The following is a 24,175-nucleotide window of genomic DNA, read 5'->3' on the forward strand; positions in this document are numbered from 1 at the left end:
CTGATGTTGAGACGTGCGTGGGCTCTTGATTTATACTTTCCACTTAGAAGAAGATAACCGGTTAATGGGTTACTGCTAATTTTGTCAGACTTGTCGGTCTGAAAAGTTCGGAGGTTTGTGGGAAATCAAAATGGCTGAGTGAGAGATCCCGTGTGGACGGCTAACCCTTTGTATAAAGGAATGTACTTTTTATCGTGAGTCCTGGTTTTGTGTTTTTAACATGTTCTTTTTATTTTCCCGCAAATATTGACGTCTAACAGAAATCTGATTAGATGTCATTCATGATAGATGGATATAGTCTGTTGTCGACAACTGTCTGCGATTGATCATAATCTTATTTTTTTTTAAACAGTTTTATTATCTTTAGTTTGTGACGTGACCTAACCCAAATCTATTGAATTTCATTTGTGCAGTGTGATAGTTTTGGAAATACAATATTTCTTTTGGATGACATACTTTTACGCCCACGGCGTGCCTCCATGGTAAAACATTTTCACGTACTCTTCTGTTTTTGATATTATCATTGATTAAAACAATTTATTGTAAACAGTACGATTCGAAACCGTGGATACGCTCAAAATAAATAACGATTTAAAAATAGTATTTTGAGCTATCGCATAATTTGACAGGGGGGAATTTTAAAATACTATTTTTTTTACAGATTGGCCTAATTGATCTTGCTGGGATGCTGATATGTGCTTTCCTTAAGTTCGATTCTATCTTTAACTGTATCTCTGTTATAATCAGCATGATATTAACTTTGGAATTTTAACAAATATTAGGAACAGAATAGTCCTGCTGTGTTAAGCACATGAATACTTGAGAAGCATTAGTTCTCATGTTACATAGTTAGGCATTTAAAGAATCAAGTTGAGTGTATCGATTGAAAAGAGCAAAACATAAAATGCTACTTTCCAATTCTGTAAGATATTGATGAGAATCGACAAGCCAATAAATAATTTATGAGTATGTCAAGTTCAATGATGAAGGATGTCAATATTTTCTCTCTACGGTAAGAGCTTACTAAGGTAGTAGTTCTCGCTTATGTCATTATTTTCAACTTGCTTACTTTGCTTCATTAACCTTTTCATTATGTTAACATATATTTAATATTTTCTTCTTTAATTCAAACATTTCACAGAACTAAACATTTTAAGTTGGTATCTATACATATCTTTATGAAATGGATAAGATAAAAGCAGTGACAATTTTTATGCATTCACTATACCTAAGATTCTATGCTCTGTTATATGATTCCGTACAGACATCATTCAATTTAGATTAAGTTTCAATTTCATATGCAACCCATACATAGAAAAAAAACATCGAAAACTCTCATTGAGAACTCGTGTATATATACCATTAAAGTCTACCGTATTTAGTGTTTGTGTATTCCGATGCACTTAATACATGCAACTTTCAGCAAGTTATTAACTTACATATTTGTAGAAAATATTAATGTAAATTTTGTATCTGGCACAGGCTACATTGCCGAGTATCCCCGCGGCGTTCATAAATTGGTATCGAGTGGTGCGTATGATCTAATGGGTGTGGAATGTGAATACTCAAGGGGTATGCTTGCCTGTTGTTCGGGAATTTGGGGAAGAGTAAAATATTGTATAGGACAGCACAAGCCTGAAGCACTCAGGTACAATCTAAAAATATTTATACGGTTAAACGGATTGAATTAACGAGCAACGCTTCATGGCATTTAAATTACCGAATCGATGTACACGAGCAGTGCGAATGTCGTCAACTTCCTCAATGTGATTCGAATAAACTCACTGTTGTTAGGGCAATGTGATTCGAATACACTCACTGTTGTTAGGGCAATGTGATTCGAATACACTCACTGTTGTTAGGGCAATGCGATTCGAATACACTCACTGTTGTTAAGGCACTGTGATTCGAATACACTCACTGTTGTTAGGACAATGTGATTCGCATACTCTCGCTAAGTTGTTATGGCAATGTGATTCGAATACACTCACTGTTGTTAGGGCAATGTGATTCGAATACACTCGCTGTTGTTAGGGCAATGTGATTCGAATACACTCATTGTTGTTATGGCAATGTGATTCGAATAAACTCACTGTTGTTAGGACAATTTTGATTCGAATACTCTCGCTGTTGTTAGGGCAATGTGATTCGAATACACTCACTGTTGTTAGGGCAATGTGATTCGAATACACTCACTGTTGTTAGGGCAATGTGATTCGAATACACTCGCTGTTGTTAGGGCAATGTGATTCGAATACACTCATTGTTGTTATGGCAATGTGATTCGAATAAACTCACTGTTGTTAGGACAAATTTGATTCGAATACTCTCGCTGTTGTTAGGGCAATGTGATTCGAATACACTCACTGTTGTTAGGGCAATGTGATTCGAATACACTCATTGTTGTTATGGCAATGTGATTCGAATACACTCCTTGTTGTTAGGGCATTTTGATTCGAATACACTCACTGTTGTAAGGGCAATGTGATTCGAATACACTCACTGTTGTTAGGGCAATGTGATTCGAATACACTCACTGTTGTTAGAGCAATGTGAATCGAATACACTCATTGTTGTAAGGGCAATGTGATTCGAAAACACTCACGGTTGTTAGGGCTGTTTGATTCGAATACACTCACTGTTGTTAGTTCAATATGATTCTAATACACTCACTGTTGTTAGGGCAATGCGATTCGAATACATGCACTCACTGTTGTTAGGGCACTGTGATTCGAATACACTCACTGTTGTTAGGATAATATGATTCGATTACTCTTGCTGTTGTTAGGGTAATGTGATTCGAATACACTCACTGTTGTTAGGGCAATGTGATTCGGATACTGTGATGGAGGTACAATGTCTACCAAACTTAGTAAAGTCCCTCTCCCAAAAACGAAGCTGAAAGTAGCCTACTACAATATACACACCAACAACAACATACCAATTCAACGTGTGTCAGCAATTACAAGAAATATATAAATATATTAGTTAATGGGATAACCAAAAGATGAAACATCCCACAAATTGTATTTCCCCATTCCATCGCTGACGTCACAAGCTAATAATCCATTATTATTTTATAATGCTTTTTTTTTCGTCCTTCCAGAAAGGATTTCTTTGGAAGGTTTTTAGCCTAACACACAAGTATTTGTGAACTGGATCGGATGTCGGTAACCCCCTGTCATTGTTATTTGAGTCTGAAATATTCTGTTCAGATCACGTGGTAGACACATCCAATATGAAAGGTAAAGAGCTTTTGAGCGTCAAAATAGTCATTTTCTTTCTAAAGTTCACTCATTTCATCTTCAAGATTGTATTTTTACTATTAATAATTGCTTTGAGCGATCCATCGGATGTACAGGGGACAGATTAATGTCGTCATTCGTACAAACAACTAGTTTTGTGGCATATCATTAGCTTGAGTCTCAAAGTTATTTCAATTAATGATGAAACGTTCAAATTTCTGTTTTTTCGATTTGAGCTGTGCTTGTGCTGAATACTTATACGACCAGGGGAGGAGAACCTTTTATTATTAACCGGGGATATATATAGCTAGCCTAACACCCCGTAACGTACAGGCTATATCCATGTGTCGGTCCTTCAGATCGTCACAGCATGACATTGTATAGATAATGAGGCCATCCTGAAAGTGAAACGCATAACAGATAAACATGTTTCGATGATAGGCCTATTTACAAAAAAAAATATGTTAAAAATACCCATGAATACTTATTGCAATGGAATGATATAGGTATATTTATATACATATATATATGTTCTCCATCATTATAAATATTGTGTTTACTTTATCTTCAATCTATTGACAAATTATTTTTTTCCATAAATTATCGGCGGCACTATACACAATCATTATGCACTACGATATCATATAAACATAACACAAAATACTGTTATGTTGCCATGAATGTTATATTTACATTAACAGATTTGTTTTTTGAAATAACTGAGAGTTTGAGAAAAGGTTTGTAGTTGAAATTTGCGCCAAGCAAACAATGATATGCTATGTCTACAGATAAGGCCAATGGGGTTTACAGCAAATGTGTATAAGTGTGCAAGAGTACGTAATGTACAATCTTACGAAGCGTTATAGCTTATTTGGATTTCATTTACGTCATTTCTGTTCTTATTTGCTATTGATTCGATTTACAGAAAAATCACCAGGGGGAGGAGAGCCTACCCAGGCAAAGTTCTCCAAAAGGCTGCAAGATACATCGACCAGGGAGGGGACAATGATTCAGTTAAAATGTCAGGTTACAGGGAACCCAGAACCGGAAGTGACGTGGTTGTTCGAGACTAAACACGTTGTGCCCTGTCAGGATAAACGAATCACCATGAAGGCTGGCCTAGCTACATTGACAATCTTGTCCGTACAACTCGAGGATGCTGGGATATACGCTTGCGAAATCTCGAATGGAGTGGGCAACAAGTTATCTTGCACGTGCAAAGTAGTAGTGATGGAAGACAGGACGAAGAAATTTGGTGGGAAAACGCCGAACTTTGACAAGGTTATAGCAGACGCCCAGACGATACCCGGTAACCGTGCACGGTTTATTTGTATCGCACGGGGCAACCCTAAACCGAAGATCACGTGGTTCCACGATGACGTACCCGTCGTCGAAACGGAGAATATCAAGTTTACGAATGACGGAAATAAATACGAAATGGAAATCATGAGAGTGTCTGAAGGGGACACTGGGGCATATCTGTGTAAGGCCACTAATTCAATAGGCATGAGAGATTGCAAAGCGAAATTATCCACAGGCGAAACTGGACAACAAAATGAAACCCCGAAAATAAAAGTACCACCTTCGTTCATTCAGGTTGCTGACAATCGAATCCTTAAGGAAGGAGAGCCAGTATCGTTTGAATTTAAGTTCAAGGGCCAACCTCAGCCTACCGTTGTTTGGAAATTTAACGGTAAATCGATTTTAAGGGCAGATCGTCACGCCATTAGTCAACCAGAGACTGGGACCGCACGACTAGCGATACACAGTCCAAGGGCCTCCGACTGTGGAGAATATACTTGCGTGGTCTACAACTCAGAGGGGGAAACTAGTAGTATTGTGCACCTATCAAAAGGTAAGGGCATTGTTAGTTTCTATTGGGAAGGCGTTTCTCTCCATCTCCGTCATCCTCCCTGCCCCTCTCTTTCCCCTCTCTTCCCCCTCCCTTTACCTCCCGATCCCCTTCCCCTACCCCTTTCCCCTTTACCCTTTCCTCTTTCCTCTTTCCCTTCCTTCCCCTCCTTCACCCCTACCTCTCTATTACCCTTCCCTCCTTATCCCCCTATCCCCCCTTCTCCGTTCCCCATCCCAATATCCAGTACAATTAACCGGGTGCAATCAAGTAATACATTCGCGGACATAATACCCAACAATTTGTTCATGATGCATAAACTGCATTTCCCCCTCCCCTACCGACACATAAAAAGTAGTTAGGTTCCAGAACATATCATTGGCAGATGCGTGGAGAGATAGGACTGCACTCGGGGACAATTATTTCAACACCCCCCCCCCTTTTTCCACTCTTCGTAACCCATATTTTCTCAGCCTCTCCATATTTAACTCTCCCACATTGATTCAGGGTGTATCCCCGACCCACCCCCACCCTATACACCTGCCCTTCTCGTCAGTCCTGTTCAATGATTATACAGTTCAAACTGATTTGTCAGAGATGGTGCAGTTAGACTGCATATATTATGACTATACGTTCACAACGTCACAGTATAGCGTTGCTTATACAGTATTTATATGGAGATTTACGGCTAGACAAAAAGTACAGTGTCTTCCCATGCAAACTGTCTTCATCTTTTACGTGAGCTCCTGTTACAACCGCATGAAATAAAATTTAACCTTTCCAATATATGCGGACCTTGCATCAGCCTTTCGTTTATACCAGGTGTTCATTTTGATTGCAAAGGAGTATTAAAGCTTAGGACATGGTGAATCCCTCGATGGGAGTTGTGCGTCATAACTGCCCCTGGCAACTAAATCATGTAATCTCTTGTTTATTAATATCCCACGTACACTGCCTAAGTTACATCCATATTGTGTTAGGCTAGTTGACATATGCAAGGTACGATGTGCTAAATGAAGTGTCTGTATATCACACGTTGGTAGAATCAAGGCGATCGTAAAACTTGATTTATCAACACATCGTGATTAGTGACTTAACTAATGGACGGCGCAAAATGTTTAAGTCTATACCTGTATCCGGCAGTGACAACAATAAGGCACATGCAGAATATGCTACAATAAATCGGGTAGAATCTATAACCTCCATCCTGACTATTGTACGTTCGGTTAACATGTGAAAGATAATGTATATATACGAAATATATTTTATCAAATTAATATTTCTTTTTTTTTTGTTAATAAAAAAACCTTTAATAAAGTATATAGAATGTACCTTGTTAAACATGAACGACTACCGGTAATAACCACACACCAACCCCATCTCAAATTTTAGCTAAAATATTGATTCATTGTATTCATTACATCACCATTGTCCCTCTCCCACCCTCCCTCACGTCAGTGCCAGTATCCCATAAACAGGCAGATGAGAGACAATTTGAAAGCCAGATTTGTTTTCCTTTCTTCTAACCCTACGTATGCCCCTTTAATATTTCAACGGCGTAACCTGTTCAGACATTATATAACCAGGGAGCTGCTAGAGTAGCAGCTCCCTGATATAACGACCAACAGCTGTCGGGGTTTACAGTAACACATATAGTCTAAAGCTGTTGTTACCGTGTTATTGTTCAGTCGATGCAGATGTTAAAGTAATTAATATGTGCAAGAGTTCATGGATGTACGATAACGCATCGTATACTAACCAGTAAAATAATATATATTATTTAAATGTCACGTGCAGTAACCCTATATATCTGTACAACTAGACAGTGCAGCCAGAAAAACAACTTTCATGGTGGTGGAGCGGCGAGGGTGGTAAATTTTTGATATATTCGATACTAAATGTCATATTAATACAACTAATTCAGTTATTTAACACCGTCTCGGGGGAGAGATCAACTCTTGTGTAATTAAGTGTGCTTAAATTCAAAATTGTGCGATATAACTCGAAACCATAATGCTATGTTATAGTGTTAACGACCCATGTAGCACGACGGAACAATTTCTACCCAGGAACTTGTGGACCTGTAAAAATGGGTGGGCGGAGTGGCGGAGATACGTCCCCAACCTCCGGCGTATGTGACTAAAGATTAAATAAATTTGGAGATTAACCAAATTTCTTAAGCCCGTTTTCTGTATCCCTACACTGTTTCGAATGAACAATTTATCGCTAAACGACACCAGAAGTGTTATAAATCCACCATGGAATGACTTCAATAGGCTGTACCTTCACCTAATTTTATTTGCTTTCTGGAGCCTCCTGCCAGTTAAGTTTCTTGAACTACGTATATGCTCAATATTAGTATTCGCTAATTGAAAATACTTTTCAAAACCCGAGCCAATGTTGTTCCAATGACCTCTGATCAATATAAAACGGACAGAATACTGGATTGTACAACTCCAGATGATTTAGTGTCAGAGAAGACATATGTGTGTGTTACCAGGCGAAATAAAGGTCTCTGATTGGTCAATTTTAAATTGAAGAATACCTACATAATGAAATTACACACACACAAACCGTTGTTAAACTTTATGAGGTGTTACGTGGTAATGACTTGTTTACATAATTTCAGTCTTTTGTATAACCTCGTTTTTCATTTTATTATATAGACCACATTTGTCATTCCTTCTACGTCGGCCTAAATTCACCAAGGCAGAATTATCTGACATCTTATCAGATAATGCATTGCTAATGTGGGTGGTCAAGTTGCTTCTGACAGATTAGCTCTTACTGCTATGTAATGGAATCATTAAGCCGGGAAATACGCGTTGGCCTAAATGAACACAGCTAGATATAAGGTTTTCAGCCAAATACGTACGCAGTTAAACATCTCTTGCATTGGTGGTCAAGGCAAATCCTCAATATGCTGAGAAAGCCCGTTTACTTGACAAATAGTTCACCTTAGGCCTTACAATCACTTCACCTGATTGGTATAAATAATATTAGAGTACTACCGTGTGTATTCGAAGGCAAACGAAGGTATGCATAGGGTAGTGGTTTTCATTGAGCTACACTTTCATAACATGAAGGGCGAGTATAAACGTAGTTCTCCTCACAGCGTTTACAGGCCTTTGAGCATCATTATAACTATATGAGTAAATTTAGTTGAAAGTGGGAAGTGGAAAAATAAATTTAGTCATAAAATGATTCAAACAATGTTCTAACGGTCAGAAATTGTATGTATTAGCAAATTCGGTGACTAACAACTTCACTGATAGAACGTGGTATATACATCATGTCAAATATGTATTAGCCATCCACACAAGATGAATAGAAAGTTGATAACTGACTTGTTCGTTAACAACACAACTGGATATCGTATTGAATGGCTTAAAATAATATTAATTATCAGTGTATTCATTGAACCACGATGGTGGCGCAATTGGGTGGAGCTAATTGAGGGTGGGAAGACCTTATATTTCATTAATTTCACTAATTATTCACCAAACCTTTCTCTTATAATTCAGGCTGAAAGTTTTCACGCCAGACACACAGTCGCAGCTCATCTAAATAACAGTGTAGTCTTTGTGTTCTATGGACTATTTGGGGTTATTAATTTCAACCAAACAGGAAATAAATGCGGGCCAACAGTTTATTTCTGTTTGTTGTGATAGAAAATTGATCTCCACATATCGTTTCTATTTCCGGGAATGAAAGAAGATGAACACATCAAGGCAGCTGTGACGTCAGTATAGGCTTGTAATTTCACAGGCATTGGCACTAGAAAGCAATAGTAAAGTATTTAACTCACTAATGAATCTAACAACGTCACACAGGGACACTTTGAATGAAGGATACCAGATCACTCCGCTGCTACAATAGCAAAGATGGTATTGTTTATTCTGGCGCATTTAGCGTCCTTCAAACCACAAGTATGCAAGTAGCTCTCAGCGAAGGGAGATAAAAATTTCGTTCATGAACGTGGAAATGACGCAGGTGCATGCTGTGTTTCACTGTTTATGTATATAAGATATATGACAGAACACGTGCTCCTTCAGAGATAGAGAGAGAGAGAGAATCTAATATTGTATGAAAACGTAAATACCGTACTAAATTATTTTTCATAAGGCTTCTTAACATCTAGGCGTTTGTGCTTCATTTTCATGTTTTACTTTTGAATGAAAAAAACAGCACTTATTTTCACACAACTTAATACGGTAGCTTGATCACTGTATTGGTAGAACTATATCAAGGGGTGAACATCTCAGATATCTTTCAAACTATACACACGATGGTTTATAGGTCATGAGATGTCAAATTGAATAGATCTCGAAAACCTATCTTGATTTTTCATTTTTATATCGAAGTTGAAATCTCGATTTTTTTCATAGCACAACTAAATGTTCCAGTTGAATAAAAGAAAGAATTGTTTCATTAAGAAAGGATCCAATTAATCAGAGTCCCATATTTGCTTCGATTAACTTTCACATGTTCCACTTGTTCCATTGTAAACAAATAGGAACTGGCCATGGAGGTGATTGTGTGTAAATATATATTATTCTTACATTCAAAGCATTGTATAGCACACAGTTTTGTTGGTAATGGAAAAATACAAGGCATGAATAGTGAAAACATACCCTTTCTTACCAAATGTTTACTCTTGTAGTCACAGTCCAATCACTTACATTTTAAGAAAAGTCACCCAAGATAGAACCTGAGCATGAAAAATAAACTTGATCCATTGCCAACCCAGCCTCCCCCCCCCCTTACACCGAGACTGTAACCGCATGATCATGGTGAGGTTACGTTAAAGTGGTCCTGCCATGCCATCCAAAATATTTGAGTTAGATGAAAAAATGGGTATATTGTTTTTCAATATTTCACTTTAAACTCTCTGGAAAATAATTAGCCTCGCCACAAAAATGAGCTTTAAAGTTCGTACTTTTTACCACGCTCTAAGAAAAACTGTCACGCACTTGATGACGTCACATGTGTTCTGCTACGTCATATCGTGATGCTTCGATGGTCATGAACCAAATGCGGAAGTCATGTTACACACAATTTGTGTACACAATGGCGTCCGTTAGTGACAATTCATCAACTTCTTCCGTGTTGAATTTGTCTTATTCGAGTTCGAGTTACGATGAAAATAACATAGAAAGTGAAAGCGAACATTCTTAAAATGAAGGGGGTGCAGAACCTTACCAATTTGAGCCCCTTGCAGATGAGAACGAAAGGCATAATTATGAGCAGCCTGAGAAAGCCGATGCATGTTTTCGTGTGTGGATAATCACCACCAAATACGAAACCATTATACCGCTGAGTAATCGAAGTTAAAACCTTCAATCCATCGCCACAGCAACGGTGTACGTAAAATACAACATTCCCTCTTTAATTTAAAATTAGCGATGAAATGCTCTATACTACTACACATTATAGACTATAGAATGAATTTGAGTGTAAAGGCTGCCCTCGGTCACCCAAAATTGTCAATGAACGACACACTGACCTCTCCTTTACCTGTAAATGTTAAGCACGTAATAAGCGTAGAAACAGTTAAGTACACTCCAATTGAACCCACATATTTACGTCATACAGACTACAGTAATTTATTGAACTCAATAACAGATCGTTCGCCAAGTTTGACAATGTGTCATGTGTATGCAGATGGACCGTATGGGTGTGATAATATTAGTGTACCCCCGCTGAATTCCTGACATAGGCTATCAATCACTCTAGCCATTAACTTTGCATAGATGACCTTAGTTCACATTACAGAAATGTCAAGAAATTTTATTATTAAAGCTTTATCATTTAATTCATTATATGGATTTCTGTGGAACTGACCAAGAAAATTCTTGGAAAAGATCAAGTGTTGTGAGCTGTCAATTTTTGTGATGTAAACAAATCGTGCTTATTAGACCTACATTTATATATAAACGCCTAGCACAAATGAAATTAGGAATCTTTGAGAGTATAATCAACACTGAGGATCACATTCTTGCAGCTATTTCATTGTGTATGGATTTCAAGGGAAAGTTATTTAGACTCCAGTAGCCTACAATAAATACAGGTAAGGCATGAAATCTTTAGCTCTTAAATATCTTCTTGTTTGAATAATTTTAACAGACCGTATATTCAATTAATTTTCGGACCTAACTTGGTACCTTAATTTCTTCACTTCATCTGCATGGATTAGAAGTAACGTCAACGAACCATTATCATTCGACTAAATACACCAATATACTTCCAACGACTATTGCTACAAACCTCGTTATCCCATCGTTAACAACTCTCCACCAATCAAAGTTCGAGTTTTGGTCGTTCGCGTTAGTTGCAGTGACGAAATACAGTGAATCGTGCGCATGCGGCTTCCCTTAAAAGGATCTGAAAATCTTGCGTTAGATCGAAAACCTACATAAATACTATTTCAAGTTAGTCATATTATCGTGCTTCGTGAGGCTACTTCTGCTTGAAAGGATGAAGTTCGGATACTTGCAAACTCTCGGACTCTCCTTTCATCTTTCAATGACAACCACAACAAACCGGGTTGCCCAATCGTTAACAACTTTCCACCAATCAAAGTTTGAGTTTTGGTCGTTTGCGCTTTAGTTGCAGTGACGAAATACAGTGAATCGTGCGCATGCGGCAGCTCCCTTAACATTACCTGAAATAGATATCAACAACGGGCCGGCTACATAAACTGTAATTAAAGTTAGTCATTGTAGGTTGGGCTACCTCTGCTTGAAAAGGATGAAGTTCAGATATTTGTAAACCCTCCTATCTTCTTGGGTCATTCCTCGAAAAGAACGATGTTATTTTCCGTCTCTTTACTACGTTCAAAGACTTGATAAATTGAATGCCCTAACGAGTAACGTTGAACATCGAAATGTTTGCTTTAACTTAGAGTTAGACTTGGACTAGCCTACAGGTTAGGTCTGGCCGTAGTGCTAAGGCCTAACCAAGCTTATAAGATTATTAGGTTTCTCAGTGAAGGACGTAGGGTAGACCTAGGCCTAGGTAGTGGTACTCTTACTCTAGTCTTTGGTTCACAGCCTACGCCAAACCTCCAAAGCTAAGCCTAACAACGTACTGACACTTGATAGGCGTTGAACCTAACACATTCAGTCACACATTCAGTAAGGCTAGTTAGTAGTTAATTAACCAAAGAGACTATGCTTACGACTATTCGTAAGAATAATTTCCGATTACGCATGCGCAGTTGCTATTTTTATGACAGGACTATTTTTACGACCAGGAGTAACAATAATTTCCGGTTAGGGTTAGTGTTAGGGTTAGGATTGGGGTTTAGGGTTAAAGTTAGGGTTAGGGTTACCCCTACTACATGCGCAGTTGCTTCATTTACTTTACTGCGCTTGAATTCGCCTTTGTCGTAAGAATAGTTTATAAATAATTGTTACGACTAGTCGTAAGAATAGCCACAGCCTTAATTAACAGTTGGCCTAGCAAACCCTGTTATCTTACAGTTACTGTTAGGTATAAACATTAAAATTAAAAATTACTTGATATTCTTCTGATGAATATAGACTGTTGACAAGTCGATCTTTTATTCTATTTTTGTTTGGTAGAGCTTGTCCAGTTTAGTACAGCAAAACCAGAGACATTTTGACAATGTAATTGTTACAACATGGTCAACTAATGAAAATTTGATGGATTATTGAATCGAAAAATAATATGGAAAGATATTTATTTAGGACATTGTGTCACAAGATTGACCAGATAAGTGATATGTTGTTACTTGCTCAGAATTTGTCCCCATTTTTGTTGTGTTAATAAAAGGGCATATCGATCTTGTTGATGCTGTAGGTATAAGGAGTTATCTTGCCATACTTGCTTTAAGTAGCAATACAGCTGTTGAGTTTATTATTAGAGATTTAGTTGCTGATATAGTTCCATATGGATGGTTCTATAAACTCTTACCCATTCCCCCCCCCCCCCCACACCCTTATCCATGCCCTCCTTCCCCATCAGCCTCATTGTGTCCTACTCACCAGGGAATCTTGACTTTGTTTCATTGTTTTAGTTCTTTTCCAACAAATGTGTGTCAATCATTAACATGTCATTACTTATCATTTCATGGACAGTTGCCACAAACCTGCCTTTGTGGTTGGCTGTGTCAGTTCTTTGTAAAAGCATTATGCAAGTTGTTTCCCTTAAAGAGATTCCTATGGTACTTCAAGTTGACAAGGGGTTTACTTGTAATGCAATCCATTAATTTCTCTGAGAATTTTCAATTTTATTTCCATCATGCATTAACACTTGTTATTGCACCAATTTTTCATTTAATCCAAATAAAATTTTCCTCTTTTCTTTGAAGGCATAGAAAAATATCTATTTCTTAATTTAGTATTCATGTATACGTTATGCATTTGCACTTTAGGAGGATTTCCAGTAAAATTTCCATGTTTTCTTTGTAGGCAAAGAAAAATAGCCATTAATTTAGTATTCATGTATACTTTATCTACTTGCACTTTAGGAGAACTTCCAAAGAAGAAAAATTCTGAGATGGGAAGGGATGCCAAGAATACAGCAGAGGAGCAAGGTAAGTATTAAAAAAACAGATTTCATACCTTCATGATTAACCTCCTTGATAGCAGTATCATATCAAACTGTACATATATGTAGGCTTTTGCAGTTCCATCACAGCTTTACATCTTCTCATTTCATTTGATAGCCCCTTCCAATTCCTTCACAGCATCATTATCACTAGCAATTTAGCAACTTGGTGGTAACATCGATCATTCCTAGATGAGCTTTATACCGTAGATAAAAGAATCAGGGCAAAGTTTTAATGATAGCTCTGTCATCTGAGACCATCAGATTTCTGTTTGGAAAACCAAAATCAAATGTGGAGTTTGTCTAGCTGATGACATGTTGTTTACTTCAAATTCACAATGCATTGTAACCGAATGCCCCCAAATAGTTAAAATAATTAATTGGTATCACCCCCAAAACTGGTGTTCTACACACCAACCTACACATTTCTCCTACCGTGTCCATATTGGTTATTGTCATTTTGCCACACTTTTTCTGACAACCAAACTTGCTGTTTAGACAAGTTGAACCAAAATGTAAGGCCTGGTTGTCCGAGGGACAACCAAAATCCTTAAAATGTTACCCTGAAGAATCTGGCTATGGTTGAAGAATCTGGAGTTGAGGGTAACCCTGGTCTAAGGCAAATCACAATCTTAGGTAACCTAATAAAAAATAATGAAAAATGAAAATGAAAAGAGAAACCTGGTTCTGAGTCTGTACCTGGACTTAAATACTACAGTTAGAGCTGTTTAAATAACAAAACGGTACCAATAGTACATAGACAATTTTAAATGTGATGACAGTTTGAGAGCAAGTTGTTGTTGATGAGGATTATTTTACTTGCCTTTCTAATCCTTTCTTCAGGGGAGACTATGGGCAAGAAAAGTCCTGGGATTGGAAAGGACCAGAAGAAAAGCCCTGGCAAACAAGGTAATTTAGAGTAATTAATACTGTGATGCTCCCTTCATAATAAGAAGGAATAAGAAGGGTATAAATCTACAGTAATTAGTAACATGGGCATGTTACTTGCTGTAGATTCACATTTACTTTCTAATGGTTAAACTTCCTCCATAACATACATCAACAGTTAAACTTCCTTGTTGTTAAACTTTTGAAAGTTTTGTTAGTTTACCAAAACTCTTTAACTACTGTACCTGCCATATAAGTGCTATCTTTAATGTTTTCCCCCTTAAGATTTATTACTGTTAACCATAAAGTTCTCTCCTACAGGAAGTTAGCATTTTATAAAAAGTTACCTGACCTCCAAGACAATAGCTATTGAATGCAGCAATGTCACACATAGGTTTTCATTTAATGTAAAATAACATCTGTAAATCAACATATTCTTTGCGGTGTGTTTTGTATTTTGTGGGGTGGCGAGGGGATCGTGGAGGGGAAGGAGAGAGTGAGGAAGCTTCTTTAATGTCCTCATACTGCTATAAATAATACTTATCTATGCTTTACATTTCAAAATTATTTCAGTAATATTTTTAAAAATTTGCATTGTTCTCTTCTTTCCTTTTTTACAAAGATGTACAGTTATTGGTCAATAGGGTTATAAAAAAAACTGTAAATAAGACTCAGGTCTAAAACGGCACTCCTAACCCAGTACATGTCCCAAAGCCCCTTCCTTAATTGACTTTGATAACCCATATAGATATTTTACCCCTTTGGCAAGCACGTAGCTCTGAGAATACTAGTTAGTAAACTCCATTGCAGCAAACTCCATTACAGTGTGCTGACGGGACTCAATGTTATCATAACTTAATTCCCTTCTCGTATTTATGATGGATGTCTTGATTGTCGGATGGGATTTATGATAAGAAGAAGGCATGGCTTGAATGTCGCATGCCCTCACGCTGGTGTTAATGGTCAGGCGTGTACTCCAGGCAGAGGTGTATAGTAGTGTATTAGCGGCCTGTAGTTGTAGTATTCTGCATTCCATCTCGGAGATAGTGTGACACTTAGAATGGAAGGTATTTGTAAGACAGTGTCGATGAAACAAGTCTTGTAAGACAAACGCTTCATTTCTACAGAGGAATCGTAAGCTTTGCATTCGATCATTCACTCCTTCCCTGCATCTGGATTTCTTTTGGTATGGGATTTTATTGGATTAAGATACATCACAGCATTTCATGCTTACGATTACATATTTCGCGGGTGGTGTAATTTTACCAAATGTTGTTCAACTTATCACAGTGCTCTTTATGGATTTTACAGAGGATTCAGATATTAAGATACCAGTAATTTGACTCTGTAGCTGACTTTTTTTGGGTGTCAGTAATTCCTGAGAAATATCAGAGAAGGATCTGTTTGCCTTGTTCTCCTCATTGTTGAAAAGTGAAACAGGTTTGGGATAGTGGTCCACTGCCTGTGGATCATGAAGGATGATATAATTTCTGCTTGTTCATTTTCTGGGTTTACAGAACCCTTGGTAGATTAAATCTTTGCTGAAGTTATCTAATATTTCATTTCTAACATTTCAAGCAAATAGTAATGCTTTTCTTTGTGTGTCTTTTCAAATAGCCAGATCATGTTATCCAAAATTACAAAAAGCCATACGAAATAAAATATATTTATGCCCCAATCACCTGATATCTATGAGCAATGTGATTACCAGTAGAAGAAACAGTAAACTTGATAAAAATTCTGAATTAGAAGGGTCTATTCTCAGAATATTTCATATACGCTACATCTGCCCTCAGCTTATGTCTGGAATCGTAACTATTATGTCTTACATTAACATCCAGTGTAATTTGTGTTTGGTCAAAATGTGAACATCCCTGTCTTGTTAGTGCTTTAATTTGTTAGCTATTTCATATCACCTCAGAATTAAACTCTATAAATTGATAAACTCATAGTTTTGATGGCACAAAGTATTATTCTTTTTTTTTAACATGCATGGTATATTTTAGAAACATTTTAGGTATTCTTTAAATAACTTTACTTATAAATAATAGTTTGTCAAGAAGATCCCAAATCTTAGTTAAGGCATCACACTAAATAATGACAAGCCTTAATCAGGTGACATTCCACTCTATAAAAAGGGTATTGACATTGAGTTCACTGCATCAGCATGGCATGTGGAATATGTTACATGTACAGTGCATAGCGATGTACCATTCCACACTGGTTATACTGCATTTTGAATGTATTTTTAATATTACTTGATATTCCTTACGCTTTAAAATGTTTTTCTTCAAAAATTTCTTTCTTGTCTGTTAGACAATAATTAACATTCTTTTAGAGCTTTTTTTATTGTCCAATAAGAGATTTAGCTGTTGGTTCATGGTTTTAGTTGGTAATGTGAAGAACTGAAAAATGTCTGTGGCCTTTGATATGGTTGAAATCCTCAAATACCGCATGATAAGGTATCATGTATATTGTCATATTAACTATGAGTCCAAGTGGAACAGTTTCTTTCTATAATATTGTCATGACCAACAATGCTAGGTCATTTCATTTGGAACTGCAATATCACTGAGATATCAACATCAATATACCTCATGATATAAGCTTCTAAAGTAGTATAATTTTTTTTGTTGTCACATGTAGCATATGAGGTATATATTTGATCTGTTCTTTGTCATTTCATGGGTCCATGTGGAACACTTAAATGTAGATGATTTCATTTTTGGCAAACATATCTTGGCTTATGAGTAGGAATTGTAGCTTAAGTACATAACACCATCAGTGTAAACTCTATTCTGCAAAATTTGATTTTCATGTGCGACACATTAGATTCAATTTCATATTTCATCGATCATTTGTGATTTGTTTGGTCCCCTTGTAGATCTCTTTGATTTTTATTACTAAAGAAATGTCCAAATGTTCCTTAGCCTTTGATTGACACTTGTGACTGTGATTTGGAGCTTAATATCCTGCACTTACCACTACTGGTGTGCTTTATGATTCATGTTACAAGTCAACTGTTTTATTTTATTCTACATGAGAAACCTCTTTTGTCCATCAGTTCGTATAATCATATACATGTGGAATACTTTATAAAGATTTGATCAAACATTCCAGGACTTTTGACAGGTACGTAGGGTTATTTTTAACCTGAACATACCAAGGCTTAAGTATATATGATGTAAGCTTTCTATTAATATATCTTCACTGTGTGATGTGTGTTTACAGGCTAATGAGAAGGTTGTTTGATAAATTCATTTAATCTAATCTTTTTTAAAAAACAAGTAAGGACTTGTGGATTAGACTAATATGAGAGTGGGTTTGATATGAATGCTAGTCATTTTAACCTGAGGGAATTGACTACTAGGAAAATGACACAGCAGGAAAAGTTAGGGCAGTGTGTGCATATTGTATGTATATGTGATCTTCCCGCAAGCAGGAACTCGCGAAAGAAGCCATGGAGGCTTGTAGACTCGCAAGCTGACCGAAGCCAATCTCTCGGCACACATCCATTTAACATCCATATTAACTTAAAGCAGCTGTGTTTTAAGAATTGTGTTGTGTGGAAGTTTGGTCAGGCAGAAGCACCAAATCTGAGGCTTAAACAATTGAATTTCCAGTATTTCACATGTTTTTTTTCATTTTCAATAGTTAATTCTGGAAAAATTGTTGTGACTTATTTTACCTCTGACGTGGATAACAATTCAGAAGTTCAGATTTCAAATTTATCTGATCAAGGCATACTCAATGCATGATTTAACTTATAAATAATCTAAGTCCCATCTGGCCTGGGACCTGTTTCAACAATGGTGTCCAAACTTAGTCATATGTTTGAGATGGTAAGACCAGCAAATTGAATCCTGTTGTATGGTATCAATACTAAATACAATACCCTGGTCCTGCTCAAATCTCTTGCTATACTTATGTGAGCACTAAACAGTTTAGCTTCCATACATATCCAAGAAAGGCTGAACATCAGTGCATTGTATGCCCATATGACCATCCACTTTGGATGGCATATAATTAAAAAAAGCGTCAAAAACATCAAGTTACATAATTTTGAGTAGTCCAACAGAAAACTTAAGGCTTGTAATTGAAAAATAATAAGATGTTGCATTAAATTTGGGAGACCTTTTTTTCTTTTTCATTTGATGAATGGGTTAAATGTTCAAAAAATATATTCAGAAATTATTCAACAACCAGGTGTAGTGAGGTATCATATGTACCTTGATGTTGCTAGGTTACATCTCTGCAATTCTTTAGTTGATCTTCTTTACCAAGGGGTTGTCGCATCATATTTTTGAAGGTGTGTTCGTGGCATAGCTGGCCACCCATGGTCCAAATGTATTAATAAATCTAATATATTTTCCAATAACCTAATATATTTTTCAATAAGTATCCATCAGAAAGCTTTGCTTTAGACATTTAAAAACTGAACCTAGATTGCAGCCGCAGCAGTACTATTTGTTTATGACCCGCCATAGATTTACTACACCCATTTGTCCATCACACATGCCACGATGTCACATGTTTATTTTTGGAAGAATCAATGTAAGATGGAGTTACAAAAGGAGAATGAGGGACCTAGTGGTGATAAATTTGTTACTTACTGTTTTTGGCAGATTATGTTGAGATACTGGTCATGAAATGGATGGAAATGATTTATTGGTTTGTTTATTCAGCTTTGTGGAATGCTAAAGATGTTAACAGTCATGGCTATATTTGCCTAGCTATGTATTGCTAATATGTCTCCAAACATGTACACTGAGCTGGGTCATGTACTATGTATTAGCACATTAAAACTAAGAATGTGACATAACTAATCTGTACAACAAAATATTCAGGATATAAGTTTGAGCCCAAGCTTTGAAAAAGTTTTTCAAATTATATTTCTCTTTAAAGTTTGCATAGTCTTTGAGGTGACTCAAATTATTGCAGCTGATAATGTCTTTCTTTGGGGAGGGGGGGGGTAGGCAGTGAAATATATATTTTATGGCCTATATGTCATCACTTTTTGCTTTTTAGCATATTTTGAAATTAGTGTATCTCCACCTCCACAAGGTTATTAACCATACCCAAATGCATCATGTATAGTCATACTGTAGTCTGCTCTTGGCCCTATACCTTATTCCAAAATGTTGCATAATTTAGTAAATATCTAGAATGAAAAACTTGTAATCTCAGCAAACTTGGGCAGAGTTGTACAATTTTAACATATGGCAGTTACTGTGTATCTCTATTTTACAGTGAGATGTATGGAACTACTTTACTTTCTATTATACATTTTACAAAATAAGGAAAAGAGTATACCATCTGATAAAGGTAAAGATTTTACCTTACCAATATCAAACTTTCCTAATTTATGATTGTGAGCAACACTGGTCATTGTAAGTTGTTACATTCACTGATATTTGATGCTTGTTCTTCTTTAATGTAAACAGGTCCACCCTGTAAAGCCCCTCCAGTTCCCAAGCTTGACCCCAAATCTAGGACTTTATCCTGGGAAGTGGAATCCAAGAATACCGACACAAAACTGAGATACATCATCGAAGCACGAAAAAAAGGATCAGAAGCTAAAGAATGGAAACTGCTCGCTAAAGACCTAAAGGAACCAAAATATTCCATCAACCACTTGGATCCGAAGACAGAGTACGTTTTCAGAGTCAGAGCTGAAAGTGACAGCGGAATTAGTGAGCCCAGTGAAGAGATAGATATGAGTTCAGCAAAGAGTGAAGATGGTAAGTCAAACTGAAGAAATTTTGGGTGGGGAGAGGTCTGGGTGGGATGGGGGAGTGGGATGGAGGGCTGAAGGTATTGGGGGTAGCTGTCAAGAGAAATTAGTGGTGTCTCGTGGCTTTCTACAAAGGTTTAATAGAGCTGCACACAACACAAATTGGAATGAGAGGATTCGTTAATACTCCTTCGTCTTCATGGCAGTACATCCTCATGAGGTAGAAGCAGAAGCAGGAGGGTAAAGAACCGCCCCATCTCCGACCCTACTCAACCTCCATCAAATTGAGACCCAATATACGTAGCATTGAATATTGCCAATCTGGAAAATGTGCAAAATAATATCAGTGGATATATGCATTCTTGTTACAGTACAGTACATCTGCGTAGCAACAAGACACACCATGACTTAGATATATGTACTGTTGACTTGTGTCTCAACTGCAGTACTATTAGCAATGTATGTCATTCAGTGCCATTTTACTTTTCCTCCCCTACTTTCTCTGTTATTATGCCTTGACCTGTGTGTATCGAAACTTTATGAAACATAAACTTTTCCCTTGCCGCTGGCCCAAGTTGCTTGTTTGTATTAACAGATGAATTACTTCTAGTCCTTCCTGATTGGCAATTGAGTGACATGAGTATATTTGGGTGACATTAATGAATTCTCACTGCTATAGTGTGACATTCCTCTCTAACACTAATACCTTCCAGGGGCCTCGCCTTGTAAAGTACAGTGTAAGTCAGTGACCGTAATCACCAATCGCTCATTTACAAGGTTCCCCACGATCTTTTTCTAGAATCTGCTCAATGGAGAAACCTAGTTCAGACTCAAGATTAGTCCAGAGATAAATTTGTTATGGTCCCTGAGTAGCTTAGTTACTTGGAAATAACATTTTATTAATTAATGGTGAGATCTTCAAAGCTTTGGTCCAGGTTGTCTACGAATGCATGGTTCCTTTTCAACCTTTAATATTTTCATGATTAATTTAGGCAAGCAAAGACACTGCACCAATGCTACGGCAATTAATAACACCTGGCTTGGATCACCATTTCTGCTGAAATAGTTTTCATTTTTATCCAATGGCCAAATATAACAGGAAATGATTTCCCAAATCCCATTTCCATATGAAGATATAATTTCAATTAACAGAAGTTGATTGATTAATCAGGCAAATCAAAGATGAATTTTGGAATACAAATATCAATCAGGTTTTGAGTGCAAGGAGCTGTTAGACAATATGAATACACATTGTGAAGTTTACTTGGATCCTTATTTAAGCCTTGTTTTAGGATTAACTTTTGACATCTTTATACTTTGGTTGTACATCTCTGTAAACAAACATTGATTATACATCACAGGACATGCTTGGAATGTTATCCTTCTCCTCATTCCTGTGGACTTGAGTTTGTACTTTTGTCTCATCTTTCACTTGCTAGCAGTGGGATGTCCGGTAGGATGAGTGTGGGTTGAGCTAGGGATGATTGGGCAAATGTTTAAAGTGATAGGTAAGAGCAAAGCTATCAATAAAGTTTACAAAGGAGAAAGCAATAACTAATAGTTATTAGTACCATGTTTTTTATTTTATCATTAAGAAAACTTTGCTAAAGAAAATAATGAAAAATATGTGAATACAAATTTATGCAATTATAAACCCAATTGGTAAAGATATGGAGATACCAGACTTTTAATCAGTGTACTTACCTTGGGAAAGTTCCTTTGAGGTAAGTTTTTCTGTCAATTCAATTAATTTTCTGGGTAAATGACTTTATAAGTTTAAAAGAATGAGAATTCAAGGAGTACAAGTAAACAGGGTTCTCTTTAAAACATTTTGCCTTAGAATTTAGCATATGGCAACTTAATTTGGTTCATATGTCTTTAATACAAACTGCATTAGCTCGACAAGACAAAGCTCTATGAGATTCTTCAGTAAGTTATTAACTTTTACTAATATGTTGCTTGCTAATTAAGTATATTAGGTCAGTAAGGTATCAATTACAGTTACACGATCCCCTTGAACTCTGTCAACTCTTCCTAACTATTCCCAAGTTGCTGCATAGTTTCATGAATACTGCACTTCCTTTTTTTGCAATGGTTCTTTTTAACATCATGTGGTGAAGGATATAGCAGGTTTAACTAGCAGAGCTTTCACTTGTAAGGAGTATGCATCTTAAAGGAGGATTTTTCAACCAATTAATTTTGATACTGTAGTTTATTAAAAAGTTAAAGTCACTGCTGTCAGTCTAGTGTGTGTTTCTTTGTGAGATATCATTTTCATTTTTCAATTCATTTATTTATTTTTGTTCTAACACAACATAAGTATGACATATGACATAGAAGGAGATAAGAAACAAACTTGTGAAAGGAAGTGTACTAAAAACCCTATAGGGCTTGTCGAAGCTCATCAATCAAAATGACTGGACTACCTAGTTTAGTTTACCTAGTTCTGATTTTCATTGGAATCTAACACATATCACCATTAAAATTCTGCTTGAAGTCATGCTTTGTAAGTGGGGTTGATAACTAAGTTACCATGTCAAAAGTGGGACGCTGCTGGGGGTACAGCCTCTTGTAGCCATGCTGGCTGTCAGTGACCAAACTGTTGTGATCCATGCTTCACAAAGTAGGCATTTCAGGTCTGCAGAGATAATCCCTATTGCTTTAAGTTGATTCATGCTAGTTCAGCAGGATTTTGCAGCTTCTGCAGTTTTCTATTTGACACAATGTAAACTCTGTAGATAGTTGTTCTCACCCTTTTCATTGCTATTCCCTTGTTGTATAGCAATGAAAATATTCTACAATATAGCTTTTTACACTCATACCATGTGGCCCAAATTGATATTCTAAGTTGGCAAGCTATCAGTATATACTCCCAAGGTAAATTCAGAGGTACAGATATTTTTGTTGTTTTTTTATTGCTATCTAGATCTTTACATCGTTAAGACATTTTCATCAATTCTAACTTAAAACATATCTGAAGTAATTGGAGTGAAGTACTTCCTGGAAAGTACGTTTTGAAACTTTTAGCAATTCTGGACAGTGGAGCCCATTTAGTATTGACTGTTAAAAAACAGCCCTGAGTCTGTCAACTCAGTACTGTCCAATTAAAGTATGGCATAACAATATTGATCTGGTACCGCTATAACCTACTTCAAGTATGATGGCTTCATTAAGCTATCATATTTGTTAACATACTATGTTTCCTTAAACATTCTGCTGTTAAATAGATATTGGCCACATTATTTCTTGTGCTCTTTTGTATTTACCTTGATATGACATTTATGTTAATAAAGTTTAAATACCTACCACATGCCAGTGATATCTTCACTGATATAATTATAGATGCAGCTTCAGGAGTTGTATCGTTCAAAGGACAAAACAGCCATCAATCTGCAAGTAATAATTGTTTTGAAATGACAGTATTAAATACACACACAGTTGGCGTGATTATGTTCATCAAAGGTCAGTACATTTATCAACAGATGTAGTTGCCAAGGGGCCCTCAGATGACCTAATCTGTTTGTAGTTAGTCTTCCTTGGTTAGAGACATTAGAGTTTAGCTGAAAGTGAGATGGCCTTTTGCTTGAATTCTTTTAGTTTCAATAATTAGCTAAAATGAAAGACAAATTCACAGCAACCTAAAATTTCAGTTCTGATAGTCTCAAGGGAATTGAGGTTAGTCACACAATCCATAGAGTTCGGTTACATATGAGAATTAAGTTTCTCTTTTAAATTTGGACCAGCTTCATTTTGATAAGGAAAAGTGTTCAGCAATCTTTACTCATCCATTTCCCACCTGCTCTGTTAGGATGTATCTCCCACCTGCTCTGGTAGGATGTATCGCTATGTTTGATCACTTACAATTATCCATTTCCTGTTTGA

General features: G+C 36.6%; 1 protein-coding gene across 3 annotated transcripts in view; it reads left to right on the forward strand.

The window, feature by feature from the left end:
- LOC139964999 (protein Obscurin-like) overlaps positions 1-24,175 on the forward strand; it is a 73,628-nt gene continuing 49,453 nt past the window's right edge. Inside the window, exons 1-6 of one of the 3 annotated variants that reach the window (XM_071967134.1) lie at positions 1-194; positions 3,107-3,245; positions 4,171-5,100; positions 13,592-13,657; positions 14,515-14,580; positions 20,004-20,300. In XM_071967134.1, the coding sequence (XP_071823235.1) occupies positions 3,239-3,245; positions 4,171-5,100; positions 13,592-13,657; positions 14,515-14,580; positions 20,004-20,300 (1,366 nt within the window). In that variant the 5' untranslated portion in view covers positions 1-194; positions 3,107-3,238. Of the gene's footprint in view, positions 195-3,106; positions 3,246-4,170; positions 5,101-11,080; positions 11,168-11,829; positions 11,966-13,591; positions 13,658-14,514; positions 14,581-20,003; positions 20,301-24,175 lie in introns of those variants that run through there. The other 2 variants (XM_071967135.1, XM_071967136.1) reach the window with 2 other exon arrangements.

This window comes from Apostichopus japonicus, chromosome 23 (assembly GCF_037975245.1).
Source record: "Apostichopus japonicus isolate 1M-3 chromosome 23, ASM3797524v1, whole genome shotgun sequence".
Taxonomy (NCBI): Eukaryota; Metazoa; Echinodermata; class Holothuroidea; order Aspidochirotida; family Stichopodidae; genus Apostichopus; species Apostichopus japonicus.